We start from the raw sequence: 14016 nt of genomic DNA on the forward strand, positions 1-14016 counted from the left end.
GGGACACTTGGTGATAGTGCGGGCACAGGGTGGCTGCGGTGGACTGGAGGGACACTTGGTGACAGTGCGGGCACAGGGTGGCTTCGGTGGACTGGAGGGACACTTGGTGACAGTGCGGGCACTGGGTGGCTGCGGTGGACTGGAGGGACACGGTGACAGTGCGGGCACAGAGGGGGGGGGGGGATGTGGTGGACTGGAGGGACACTTAGTGACAGTGCGGGCACGGGGGCTACGGTGGACTGGAGGGACACTTGGTGACAGTGCGGGCACAGGGTGGCTGCGGTGGACTGGAGGGACACGGTGACAGTGCGGGCACAGGGGGGCTGTGGTGGACTGGAGGGACACTTGGTGATAGTGCGGGCACAGGGGGGGATGCGGAAGACTAGAGAGACACTTGGTGACAGTGCGGGCACAGGGTGGCTGCGGTGGACTGGAGGGACACTTGGTGACAGTACGGGCACAGGGGGGCTGCGGTGAACTGGCGGGACACTCTGTGACAGTGTGGGCACAGGGGGGCTACGGTGGACTGGAGGGACACTCGATGACAGTGCGGGCACGGGGGGCTACGGTAGACTGGAGGGACACTCGATGACAGTGCGGGCACAGGGTGGCTGCAGTGGACTGGAGGGACACGGTGACAGTGCGGGCACAGGGGGGCTGCGGTGGACTGGAGGGACACTCGATGACAGTGCGGGCACGGGGGGCTACGGTAGACTGGAGGGACACTCGATGACAGTGCGGGCACAGGGTGGCTGCAGTGGACTGGAGGGACACGGTGACAGTGCGGGCACAGGGGGGCTGCGGTGGACTGGAGGGCCACTTGGTGACAGTGCGGGCACAGGGGGGCCGCGGTGGACTGGAGGGACACTTGGTGACAGTACGGGCACAGGGGGGGCTGCGGTAGACTGGAGGGACACTTCTTGACAGTGCGGGCACAGGGGGGCTGCGGTGGACTGGAAGGACACTTGGCGACAGTGCAAGCACAGGGTGGCTGCGGTGGACTGGAGGGACACTTGGTGACAGTGCAAGCACAGGGTGGCTGCGGTGGACTGGAAGGACACTTGGTGACAGTGCAAGCACAGGGTGGCTGCGGTGGACTGGAAGGACACTTGGTGATAGTGCGGGCACAGGGGGGCTGCGGTGGACTGGAGGGACACTTGGTGACAGTGCGGGCACAGGGAGGCTGCGGTGGACTGGAGGGACACTTGGTGATAGTGCGGGCACAGGGGGGCTGCGGTGGACTGGAGGGACACTTGGTGACATTGCGGGCACAGGGGGGCAGCGGTGGACTGGGACACTTGGTGACAGTGCGGGCACAGGGGGGCTGCGGTGGACTGGAGGGACACTTGGTGATAGTGCGGGCACAGGGGGGCTGCGGTGGACTGGCGGGACACTGACAGCGCGGGCACAGGGTGGCTGCGGTGGACTGGAGGGACACGGTGACAGTGCGGGCACAGGGGTGGCTGTGGTGGACTAGAGGGACACTTTGTGACAGTGCAGGCACAGGGGGGCTGCGGTGGACTGGAAGGACACTTGGTGGCAGTGCGGGAACAGGGGGGCTGCAGGGGGCTAGTAGAAGCCCCAGGTAAGTTAAACTTTTTGGGGGGGCCAGTTTAGGTTCACTTTAAAAACTTATATCGCCTGACACTAGACACAGATTAATTTCAATAAATCCTAGCCATGTTTGCTGGATCCCTTACGGTCTAAAAAGATTTTCACATGGGTTACATAAGTGGGCCCATTCTGTCCAACATGACAATAGTAAACTTCAACGACTCACCTGAAGTTTGTTGAGCTGTAAAAGTGCTTGGCTGACTGTTGCATTAACAAAGTTCTGTCGTCCAGAAGAACCTAAGAAATAACAATATAATCTCAGAAATGCTAAAAGGTGTGATCTGCCTTATTGTGGATACAAGGCACCATAAAAGGAAGCTCACCATGCTTTCCTGACTTTCCACGCTGTGGTGGCTGAAGCAGCATCTGCAGCATGGCTGGATTATTGAGGCTCTGCATAATCTGGACTGGATTGGGCTCAGGCAGCAATCCTTTCCTGTTGTTCTGCAGCTGGTCACAGAGTCAGAGGTCAGGGTGAAGATCTCACAGGAAGCAGCGTAACACAGATAACAAGCATATGCATGTCTGGTGACTTACCATGCCTTGTGCCGCTATGAGTGTGGCTAACATACTCCGGCCTGGGGACCCCGGAGCGCAGTAAGAGACCTGGATTCTGCTTCCATCCACAATGATGCCATCCATTGCGTCTCTCACCTCTTCTGCCTGCCTGGCAGATTCATATTCAACCACAGCAAACCCGCCACAACCACCATCTTCATCTTCTGCCAGCTGAAATAGAAAGATCATCACAAAGAGGTTGTATATCTTACATAATAAAATTACAGAGTCCTTCTCAAAACCTTTGGAGACTAAGCGTTGTCATGCTGCCCCTACACCTTGGAACTCCCTGCCACACCCAATCTCCATCATCTCCATCCCTGGAAGCATTTATGTCCAAACTGAAAAGCCACCCGTTAAGTCTGGCATTCACAAATGCTTGACATTTCCTCTGTAACGCAGCCCACCCTGCAACTATGTATTGATCGGAGACATATGTATGCACTTTGAGTTCTATAGGAGAAAAGCACTTTACAAGACAAGACTTCATATTGTGCTTTTCTCCAGGTGGACTCAAAGTTCTTGAGCTGCAGCCACTAGGGCACACTCAGTAGGCAGTAGCACTGTTAGAGAGTCTAGCCCAAGGACTCCTTACTGAAATAGGTGTTGGCTTATTGAACAGGAAGAGCCAATATTCAAACCCATGCTGCCTGTGTCAGAGGCAGAGCCCTTAACCATTACACCATCCTATACGTTACTGCATTAAGACCTTTTGCATTGTGGAATGAAGCAGGGTTTATCCTCACCACTGTTGGGATACAGTAAAGCATCCCTTGCCTTGTGTTTTAATGGTGTTGGGAATGGTTTGGGCCTGTGCATAACTTCGTGTTGCTTTGCCATGCAGGTGGCAGCGTTTCACAGAAATGCATGGCACCTGCGTAGCTTTCCATTGCAGCCCTGCACCTGATCCAATAATACTGAGTGGGACTGCACTGCATTGCAGACAAAACAAATTTCAATAAGCAGTTCTACGCATCACAGGAGTGACCAGATCACGCCGTCTAATGTACTTGTGTATATAGCACGTCAAAGAAATCAGCACAGCAATGTAAAACCGCAAACAGGCCCTGACGGAGACATCACCCTTTAATACTGACATGTCTATAAGCAGACTGAGTCACTCTGCCGATCAGCTGTACCTGTCACGGTTCTTTTTGTAAATTTGGCAACCCACAGATGTACAATTGTGAGTCATCTGGGTTTGGCCTAGAGCTCAAATTAAGCCTCACCCACAGTTACAGCTTTGTGGAGTTTAATCCCCAAATACAATTGCACTTCCCTATTGCACAATAAGCTAAATCTTAATTGTGACTTCCCACATACGATTATACATAATATTCCCCAAACCCCCCTCCCCCCAACCCCTCCCCCCCCCCTATTTTTTTTTTAAGCGATGCTGGCATTTCATTTTACTTGACTGGCACTTAAAAGGCCAGAAACCCACTAGGAGCGATTTGTAATCGCTAGCGATTTGTGAAAAAGCTCTTGCTAATGCAGTGCTATGGGGGATTTTTATAAAATCACATCCCCCTCTAGTGGGATCACACCCATAGCATTACATTAGCAAGAGTTTTCAAATCGCAAATCACTCAGAAAAATCGCTGGCCTAACTGTATCCCAGTAGGCCATTCTCCAGTGCTCATTCAGTCCACTCATGTACTCTGCCTTAAAATGCCATCGCTGTGCTGATCCACTCTGCACCCTCTCAAGTAAAGACAATGAGAGCAAACTGTTTCTATGGGCAGATACCAGCTCTCCTTTCCTACAATATTACTGAATAGCCCTGTCTAATCATAAGGAGATAATGGCAGAGCTCCAAACTACAAGTTAAAGAGACACTGAACTGGAAAAAAAATAGGATAATGATCTGTATGTGTAGTACAGCTAAGAAATAAAACATTAGGAGCAGAGACAAGTCTAATATTGTTTCCAGTACAGGAAGAGTTGGGTAACTCCAGTTATCTATGCAAAAGAGCTTCTCTGAGCTCCAACCAATCATGTTGATTAGTGCAAGTTATTACCTATCCATACAGGCTTTAAAGGACACCTGAAGTTAGAGGGATATGGAGGTTGCCATATTCATTTCCTTTTATACATTAAAGCGGACCTAAACTCTTACACAGGAGACAGGAAAAACACAGAAATCCACCATGTCCACCCTGTGTGTTTTCACCCTCTCAGCAAGTAATCACAAGTGTAATGTGAGCTGTCAGCTCTGTGCCACAGGTGTACTGTTGAGACAGGCCAATGTGTAAACCAGGGGTCACCAAACGTTTTGGGTCGAGGGCCGGGTCAACATACTTCAGACTGCTGGGGGGCCGAAGTATACATAAAATGACGTCTTTGCGGGCCAGACAGTGACGCATACCCAGGTGAGAAACTGAAGTCCGATTGGACAACAGTGTCACCTGATGTGGAATTTGATTGGAAACCAGCAAAATTACTGCTTTCTGGCTTCCATGTGGATGGGTGGTGCCAGCACTGCTATTCTATATGTGGACCACCAATATTTAAATATATAAAACTGACCGCATCTATAAGTAATACATTTTGCATGTGGGGGGCGGTAAAAAAGCCTCAGGGGGCCGCATTCGGCCCGCGGGCCTTAGTTTGAGGACCACTGGTGTAAACAGCAGGTTAACTTTCTGTGCTCCCATGAAAACAGGAAGTAGACAATGCAGATTTATTGTAGGAGTTCTGTAAGCTGTATCAAATGTTTTCTTTAAAAGGTTACTATGCAGTTGCTTATCTTTTATAGAAAAGAGGACGTTCTGGGTTTAGATCCGCTTTAATAGTTTCCTGCCAGTCCTCCTGCTCTCTTTGGCTATAGTAGAATATGAATCACGCACACATGAAACGAGCATGGTTTTAAAGGGCACCTGAAGTGAGAAGCATATGAGGATGCCATATTTATTTCCTTTTAAACAATACCAGTTGCCTGGCAGCCCTGTTGATCTATTTGGCTGCAGTAGTGTATGACTTAAGGCCCATACACACGTCTGATTTCCGCGGACGGCGGGTCGTTTGAACGCCCCGTCGTTCACCCACTAAATCGGGCGTGTGTACACACTGTCGTTCGCTTGATAAGGGTGAGTGATCCGCCGGGCGGATCGCTCAAACTCACCCTTATCAAGTGACCGACAGTCTGTACACACGCCCGATTTAGCGGGCGAACGACGGAACGACGGGGCGTTCAAACGACCCGTGGTTCGCGGAAATCCGACGTGTGTATGGGCCTTAACACCAGAAAGAAGCATGCAGATAATGTTACGAGATCTGACAATAAAGTCAAAAAAACCTGATCTGCTGCATGCTTGTTCAGGGTCTATGGCTTAAAGTATTAAAGGCAAAGGATCCGCAGGACAGCCAGACAACTGGTATTGTGTAAAAGAAAATAAATAAGGCAGCCTCTATATACCTCTCATTACAGTTTTTTAATCCAGTTAGACTTCACTCAAAAACATCTGATAAGCATGCTTATTTAGGGTCTTTGGCTAAAAGGTTTAAAGGCTAAAGATCAGAACCACAGCCAGGCAACTGGTATAATTTAAAAGTAAATAATTACGGCAGCCTCCTTATCCCTCTCAGTTCAAGTGTCTGAGGGCCCGTTTCAACTATCGCGAATCCGCATGCGTTGCCCGCATGCGTATTCGCACAGTCAGTACAAGTGGATGGGACTGTTTCCACTTGTGCGTTTCCCCGCACGTTTTTCTGTGCAGAAAAAATCTGCATGGTAGGGCCCTCAGAATTCGCCTGCGTGTGGAATGCAGGCGAATTGCACGCAATGTATTTAATAGGGAAATCGCATGCGTTTTCCCCATGCGTTTTTTGCCGCGATTTCGCATGCGATTTCGCATAGGTATTAATGTTAATTTACACAGGCAGTGACATGGTTAAATTCGCATACAGCCTTACCTATGCGAAATCGCAGCAAAAAACGCATGCGAAATCGCACCCGCATGCGATCTGCCTGCGGTGATTCGCCGGCGATTCCGCAACGCTATAGTGGAAACGGGCCCTTAAGGTGCATACATGCACGACAGCAGCCAATGACGGGTCCGTCTGCACCTCCCGCTGGGCGGGTTTTCAGCACTGTCGGCGGACTGATAAGGCTGTTTCTAAACGATCTGCCCGGCGGATCGTTCAGGAACAGCCTTATCAGTCCGCCAACAGTGCATACACATGCAATACAGTCTGCTGAAAACCCGCCCGGCGGGAGGTGCCGACGGACCCGTTGTTGGCTGCTGTCGTGGGTGTGTACGCACCTTTAAAGCGGCTCAGAGATGAAAAACTAACTATAACAAGTAACTTGTCTATATGTATAAAGTTTAGATAGTTTACACAGCAAATCTAGCTGCAAACAGCTTCAATAGAATATGATCATTTCTTCCTGTGATACAATGACAGCAGCCATGTTGTTTGTAAACATTACACAGAGGCAGGCTTATCTGAATCTTGAGTAAAAAAAACCTAATCCACCCCCTCCTCCTCTCTGCCTCTGAAAATATCTGGCTAGTAATACCTCCCCCTCCTCCTGCCCAGACTGAGCTCCCATGAGCCCTTGCTACGGTTTGAAAATGCCTTAGCTCTCTGAAAACCTGTGGGCGTGGCTTGTTTCGTTTATAGGGAATTCGAGTATTAAAACTAAAACAAAAAAGTATTTGGCTTGAGGAATGCCCTATAAACAATAGGAAAGGAACACAATTATGCAATGAGTAAAAGTTCATCTCGGATCAACCTTAAGTCCAAGCTCATGCTTTTAACGCTATCTGAATGGCAAAAGCAGTATTTTGATTTGACTGAATTGAGGTCTGAACGGGCCAAACTCCTCCCCCATCCTATGACAAGTGTCACATAATCACATCGGATTGGCCTGATGACTGGCAGTATCCAGAGGGGAGAGGAAGAAAACTGAAGGAGAACTATGGAAAACACAAATAGTGCTGAGAAACAAATAGCCTGGGCATCCCATTGCTTCTCTATAATTATCAACCTGACTGCTGCAGTATTAAAATTTACCATTAATGTTTACAACTGCTCTAACATCCCATGGGCCTGGCTACTTGTGCAATACATGCCTCCCACTGGCCTGGCCACTTCTGCAATACATGCCTCCCACTGGCCTGGCCACTTCTGCAATACATGCTTCCCATGGGCCTGGCTACTTCTGCAATACATGCCTCCCATGGGCCTGGCTACTTCTGCAATACATGCCTCCCATGGGCCTGGCTACTTCTGCAATACATGCCTCCCATGGGCCTGGCTACTTCTGCAATACATGCCTCCCATGGGCCTGGCCACTTCTGCAATACATGCCTCCCACTGGCCTGGCTACTTGTGCAATACATGCCTCCCACAGGCCTGGCTACTTCTGCAATACATACCTCCCATGGGTCTGGCTACTTCTGCAATACATGCCTCCCACTGGCCTGGCTACTTGTGCAATACATGCCTCCCATGGGCCTGGCTACTTCTGCAATACATGCCTCCCATGGGCCTGGCTACTTCTGCAATACATGCCTCCCACGGGCCTGGCTACTTCTGCAATACATGCCTCCCACTGGCCTGGCTACTTGTGCAATACATGCCTCCCACGAGCCTGGCTACTTCTGCAATACATGCCTCCCATGGGTCTGGCTACTTCTGCAATACATGCCTCCCACTGGCCTGACTACTTCTGCAATACATGCCTCCCACTGGCCTGGCTACTTCTGCAATACATGCCTCCCATGGGCCTGGCTACTTCTGCAATACATGCGACCCACGGGCCTGGCTACTTCTGCAATACATGCCTCCCATGGGCCTGGCTACTTCTGCAATACATGCCTCCCATGGGCCTGGCTACTTCTGCAATACATGCCTCCCATGGGCCTGGCTACTTCTGCAATACATGCCTCCCATGGGCCTGGCTACTTCTGCAATACATGCCTCCCACTGGCCTGGCTACTTCTGCAATACATGCCTCCCACTGGCCTGGCTACTTCTGCAATACATGCCTCCCACTGGCCTGGCTACTTCTGCAATACATGCCTCCCATGGGCCTGGCTACTTCTGCAATACATGCCTCCCACTGGCCTGGCTACTTCTGCAATACATGCCTCCCACTGGCCTGGCTACTTCTGCAATACATGCCTCCCACTGGCCTGGCTACTTCTGCAATACATGCCTCCCACTGGCCTGGCTACTTCTGCAATACATGCCTCCCATGGGCCTGGCTACTTCTGCAATACATGCCTCCCACTGGCCTGGCTACTTCTGCAATACATGCCTCCCACTGGCCTGGCTACTTCTGCAATACATGCCTCCCATGGGCCTGGCTACTTCTGCAATACATGCCTCCCACTGGCCTGGCTACTTCTGCAATACATGCCTCCCACTGGCCTGGCTACTTGTGCAATACATGCATCCCATGGGCCTGGCTACTTCTGCAATACATGCATCCCATGGGCCTGGCTACTTCTGCAATACATGCCTCCCACGGGCCTGGCTACTTCTGCAATACATGCCTCCCATGAGCCTGGCTACTTCTGCAATACATGCCTCCCACGGGCCTGGCTACTTGTGCTTCTTAGGTGATGCGAGTTAGATGGAATTTAGAACTCTGAACACAACCAGGAAAATGAAACCCCAATATAGTGCAGTATGTACTGGATTGATGTGGCTGATGAGAGGCAAGTATGTAAAGTTACACTCACAAACATGGGTTACCACTAAGGCAACCACTATAAATGCAGGTGGGGAGATTAGACCTGACCTCACTCAGGATGAAGAAGAAGTCGCACTCTGTAAATCTGGAAACAAGGGGTTAATAACCTTCCACCATGGGTGGACTCCAACAATGTGGAAATGAACAGGGGCGCCAAAAAGGATAAAAGTAGCTAAAATAAAATTTAAAAAAAACCAAACAAACGGGGGAGGCAGTGGTGGACTCACCGCCTCCAAGCAGACACAAAAACAGACACAAAAACAGGTTGATGTATCAACAAGCAAATGTATTTATATATACACTCCAAGGTGTCATGGCAACACGTTTCGCAGGTGTGGCCCCGCTTCATCTGTCCACAGAGGCGCTAGGCTGAGACAGACACTTGTTGCTGTATGCTCCATCCCCTATTGCCTGATGAAGCAGGGCCACACCTGTGAAACGCATTGCCATGACCCTTTGGAGCGTATATATTAGCGTATATATTTGCTTGTTGATATATCAACCTGTTTTTTTGTCTGCTTGGAGGGGGCGAATCCACCACTGCCTACCCCGGTTTTTGGTTTGTTTTTTTAAATTTTAGCTACTTTTATCCTTTTGGCGCCTCTGTTCATTTCCACAAACCAGGAAGTGTGGGGATTCAGTGTCCTAAAGCAGCGATATCGAAGCAGGGAAGGGGAATGACAGATAGCAATGCTGTCAGCTGACAAAAAAGAATGGGTGTTCGATAAGGTCAATGAGTTGCAAATAATTCCAACTTCCATGCACATTTGCTGCAATGTATATGTGTAGCTTGGCATTGGATAAGTCAAAAATAGCAGTTAGGCCTGGGACCCACTTGCAGTGTTTTTCCCAGCATTAGCGTTTTGAAAAACGCTCTCATTTGACTAAGAATCACGACAAAATTGTTTGCATCGATTTTGCTGCAATTCTAGTTCAAGTGAATGAGAGAGCGTCTTTCAAAACTCAAATGCTGGCAAAAACGCAGCAAGTGGGTCCCAGGCCTCAGTTCACTCAACTGACCCAATTCAAGCTGCGCTCAGTTTGCATTAAGTTTGCATACAAGGCAGAATTATTAGCATCTTACTGGCCATCTCCACTGTCAGGAAACTGTGCTTATGAGTTCAGGTCCGCTTTCAGCATCAGTACCAGCTAACGTGTGTTGAAATTCATAAAAGGCTTATCGTAAATTTAATCAAAAGGGGGGGGGGGGGGGGGGGGGAGGCGTTGGGGGAAAGTTGTGACACCTCTCCATGATGGTAAAATAGTGTCATGGCAGAGGCCAAACCATGGTCACATGATTGAGTGGGTGGAGCTCGGATTATCAAAAATCTCAAACTTTCCTCCTACCAGGAGGATATGGAGGCACTATTGTCAGCTGCACCAAATGCAGGCTTATGGAGTATGTATAGATGTACCTGGCAGAACACGGGTTTGTGCTGAGAGGAAAATATCTGCATCATCTCATAAGTATTGCTGTAGTCCTTGGGAAGCTTGTCAACACACAGGCACTTAGAGTGAATGAAATCTGCCATCAACTGATTGACATCGACCCACTGCACAAAAAGGGTAAATTCTTCCAGCTGCTTGCCCAGCAGATCCAGGCGGGCCTTGGAGGCACTGTCTTTTTTCATGTATTCTACAAAGCCGTAGCCCTTTGAGAGGCCGGTGAGCTCGCTGTAGACCAGGAGGCAGCGCTCAATGTTTCCGTAAGTCCGGACCAGCTCCTCGAACTCCTCCTTGCTGAACAATGGAGGCAAGTTGGTGACACACAGCAAAGCGTCCGTCGGCTGCAGTTGGACCAGAATCTCTTTGTCCCGGAGGAGGAGTTTGTGGAATCTGCTAATAGCATCTTGTGCTTGCTCTCCGTTTGACAGAGTGATGAAGGCTGGAGTGAGGGAGAAGAAACAGGTGCTCATTACAGCTCAGTAACATGCGCAGGGGTCTCCAAGAAAATGTCATTATTACAAGGCAACAGCTCTACATACACAACACATCCACAAGGCCATTCACTATACAATTGCTATATTAAGACAGATGGCATCTCCACATACTCACGTTCTCACAAATGTAGAAAGAAGATATGGGGTTTACAACTACTGACTTTTAAAAGGGATTTTCTTAAAGGAGTTCATTGCTTAAAGGGAACCCGAGGTGAGAGGGATATGGAGGCCGATATGTTTATTTCCTTTTAAATAATGCACATTGCCTGGCTGTCCTGCTGATCCACTGCCTCTAATACTTTAAGCCACAGACCCTGATCAAGAATGCAAATTAAAGGTCTATGACAAAATTAGCTAAAAGCTTGTTTCAGGTGTGGTATTTTAAAAAAAAGGTACACATACACAGCGTCGATTTGCCGCCGATATACAGCAGATTCGATCACTAATCAAATCTGCTGTTAAATCGTTAACGCAAGTATTGGCCGATTGACCAATTTCCATGTGAAATTGATTCAATATATCCAGGCTGAAAATTTTGCTCGATCGCCGGCGGTTCGGGAGCGCATCATTAGCAGCGATCAATTCGGCGATGACCGACACAGCAATACATTACCTGTCCGCAGGCGCAAGTTCCCGGGTCCGTGCTGTCCTTCTCCACATCCTCTTCACTTCCTGTCCCGCCCTGTAAGAAGGGGAAGCTCAAAAAGCAGAGTGCCCTCTACTGTTTGAACTTCTGCTTGTCACAGGACGGGACAGGAAGTGAAAAGGAGATGGATAAAAAGGCCAGCTGGAGAAAGGGACAGCATGGCCCCGGGGACTGGCGCTGGGGGACAGGTAATATCATTGCTGCTGGCTGGGGGAGGCAGGCACAGGCAGCTCCACAGGTTGTGAATCAATTTCATGCTGAAATGGATTCAAAATCTGTGTGCCGTGTATGGGCAGCCAATAGATCCCTCTCTGATCAGATTCAATCAGAGGGATCTATCTGTTGGTCGATCTGGTGGCAATCGACCAGTGTATGGCAGCCTTAAGACTCTTCTGACCAGAAAGATCAGCAGGGCTGCCAACTGGCATTGCCAATAGTAAAATAGAAGAATCTACACCAAATAGTAAAGTGCTTCTATTGTTATATATCTTGAAGGGTCGGTGGGAGTGGTCTCCATTAAATATTGCTACAGTTTACCTTTAATGCTCAGCTCTAGGAAACAAATTTTATTTTGCAGGTAGTGGCATAGCCTCCTGTAGCACATTCTGGGAGGGGGTGTGGCCAGGGCAGCAAATCACACTCCTTCCAGTCTGGTCCAGGCTGCCTATAACCCTTCTTCCCCCACAGAGACGTATGGGAAACTCACATGACCCAGACTGTCAGGTGACCAGAAAGGCAACCCAACAAATAATTTCCAAAACTGACATAAAACTCCTTTTGCACTTACAACATGGCAACAGCATTCTGTTTGGAGTACAGATTGCCCACCGACTCCCACCTCCACCGCACAGAGCAGGACGTTTTTTGTTAGTCATGTTGTGTTTTTCCCCTATACCAGGCTTTCTCAACCAGGGTTCCTTGAGTACACTACAGGGATTCCTTGGCATCCCCCCCCCCCCCCCCCCATCATGGTGGTGGGAGAAGTATGATAGAGCACATTATAATAGGGGGTATTGTAAAAAGAAGCACTAAACTGCGGGTTAGATGACCACATTAATGAAAAGTACTGGAATAAAGAGAAACTGTAATATGGAGTAGTGCAATACACAGCCACACCTACTTTTACACACCATGCAACCTGCAAAATAAATACAGGGGTTCCTTGAGATCCAAAAAATATTTGCTGGGTTCCTCCAGGGTAAAAAGGTTGATAAAACGCTGACCTATATTAATCCACTGAAAGTAAATGCTGACTGCCCCAGATTCAGATTATTTTTTTTGAGACTCTGTGGAATGGATGTGGATTATACCCACACAAAAGACAACACCACAATAATGTCTAATGATAATCCTTGCAGTACACAAGTAGGAAAACTGAAGCTTTTTCAACAAATTAGTGTTGTGAGATAGAATATAGAATATTATCTGGTTGCTGGGGACAACACAGCCATTTTCCCTCCTGCTGTTTTATGCATGAAGAGGATATGAGCTCTGTAAAGCTCAGCGGAATATGGCCAGGGTATTAATAAACTCGTCACACTTTAATCCAACAGCAGCATGCTTTTATGCCCGTTCTTTATGGAGTACATGAATAGACACAATATGGCAACCAGGACGTAATAAATATTTAATTTCCCACGGGTAGCAGCCTGGAAAATACACGATTTGGCAGATTCGGGGTCCTGCAGGGGATCAATATCTGCTGGGTCAGGGAGAAAGAGGTGTTATGTTACGCAACGCACTGGAAGTGATCTTTAGCGTGCATTTAATATGCCTGCATTACCTTCCATTAAACAGTAAACACAGAAGCGTGCAGCCTGGATAGGAGTTCTCCAGAGGTAAATTCATCCACAGGGAGAGGACTTCTTGGATGTTACACTTGTTAAACAGAGGAAGTTTAAAGTGTACCTGTCAGGCATCACAAACTAATACTAGCCAAACAAGTGTAAAATGTTAACGAGTACCCGAGGTGATATAGGACATGATGAGATGATGTACAGTGCTAAGAATACAAGTAATTAGGCTGTGTTCCTTTTCTGCCTGAAAGAGTTAAACATTTAGGCATGCAAGTGACAGTTATTGGCCTATAGGGTAATCCTCATTCTAAGCTTCTGAGTGCATGAGTGCAGGGAGAGGATTAAAAAAAAAAAAGTCATTAGTTCATAGAATGGGACTCAATGTGTCAGACTGTGTGAAAGCTGTATTATTCATGAGGCAATACAGCATTAAACCTGCTTTTTTAAGCTTTTAACCACTTCAGGACCATACGCTTGCACCCCCCTAGTGACCAAACCATTTTTCACAATAGAGGGCTGTGCAGCTTTGTCAGCATGCTGCACAGCCCTAGAACTAAGTACACAAATGAGGTTTTCCTCCTTTTCTTGTCCTTAATAGGACACTCTTCAGGAGGCCTCTGATCGCTGCTGCGATCTTTGTTCTTTTTTTATTACAAAAAGGGAGGCTTTTCCCTCCTTAGCTGCCCTAAATCGGCACAGGATGGAGATCGGCTCCCTTTCCAGCCTCTCATAGGCATTAGCCTATGAGAGGGCTTC

At 48.5% G+C, this 14016-nt stretch overlaps 1 protein-coding gene across 1 annotated transcript in view; it reads right to left on the reverse strand.

Moving 5' to 3' along the window:
- RAVER2 (ribonucleoprotein, PTB binding 2) overlaps window positions 1–14016 on the reverse strand; it is a 100271-nt gene that overhangs the window by 54200 nt on the left and 32055 nt on the right. Inside the window, exons 3-6 of the mRNA XM_068239309.1 lie at window positions 10294–10763; window positions 2152–2343; window positions 1938–2064; window positions 1781–1851 (exon numbers count right to left, since the gene is read on the reverse strand). Of these exons, the coding sequence (XP_068095410.1) occupies window positions 1781–1851; window positions 1938–2064; window positions 2152–2343; window positions 10294–10763 (860 nt within the window). The remainder of the gene's footprint in view (window positions 1–1780; window positions 1852–1937; window positions 2065–2151; window positions 2344–10293; window positions 10764–14016) is intronic.

This window comes from Hyperolius riggenbachi, chromosome 6, assembly GCF_040937935.1.
Source record: "Hyperolius riggenbachi isolate aHypRig1 chromosome 6, aHypRig1.pri, whole genome shotgun sequence".
Classification (NCBI taxonomy): domain Eukaryota; kingdom Metazoa; phylum Chordata; class Amphibia; order Anura; family Hyperoliidae; genus Hyperolius; species Hyperolius riggenbachi.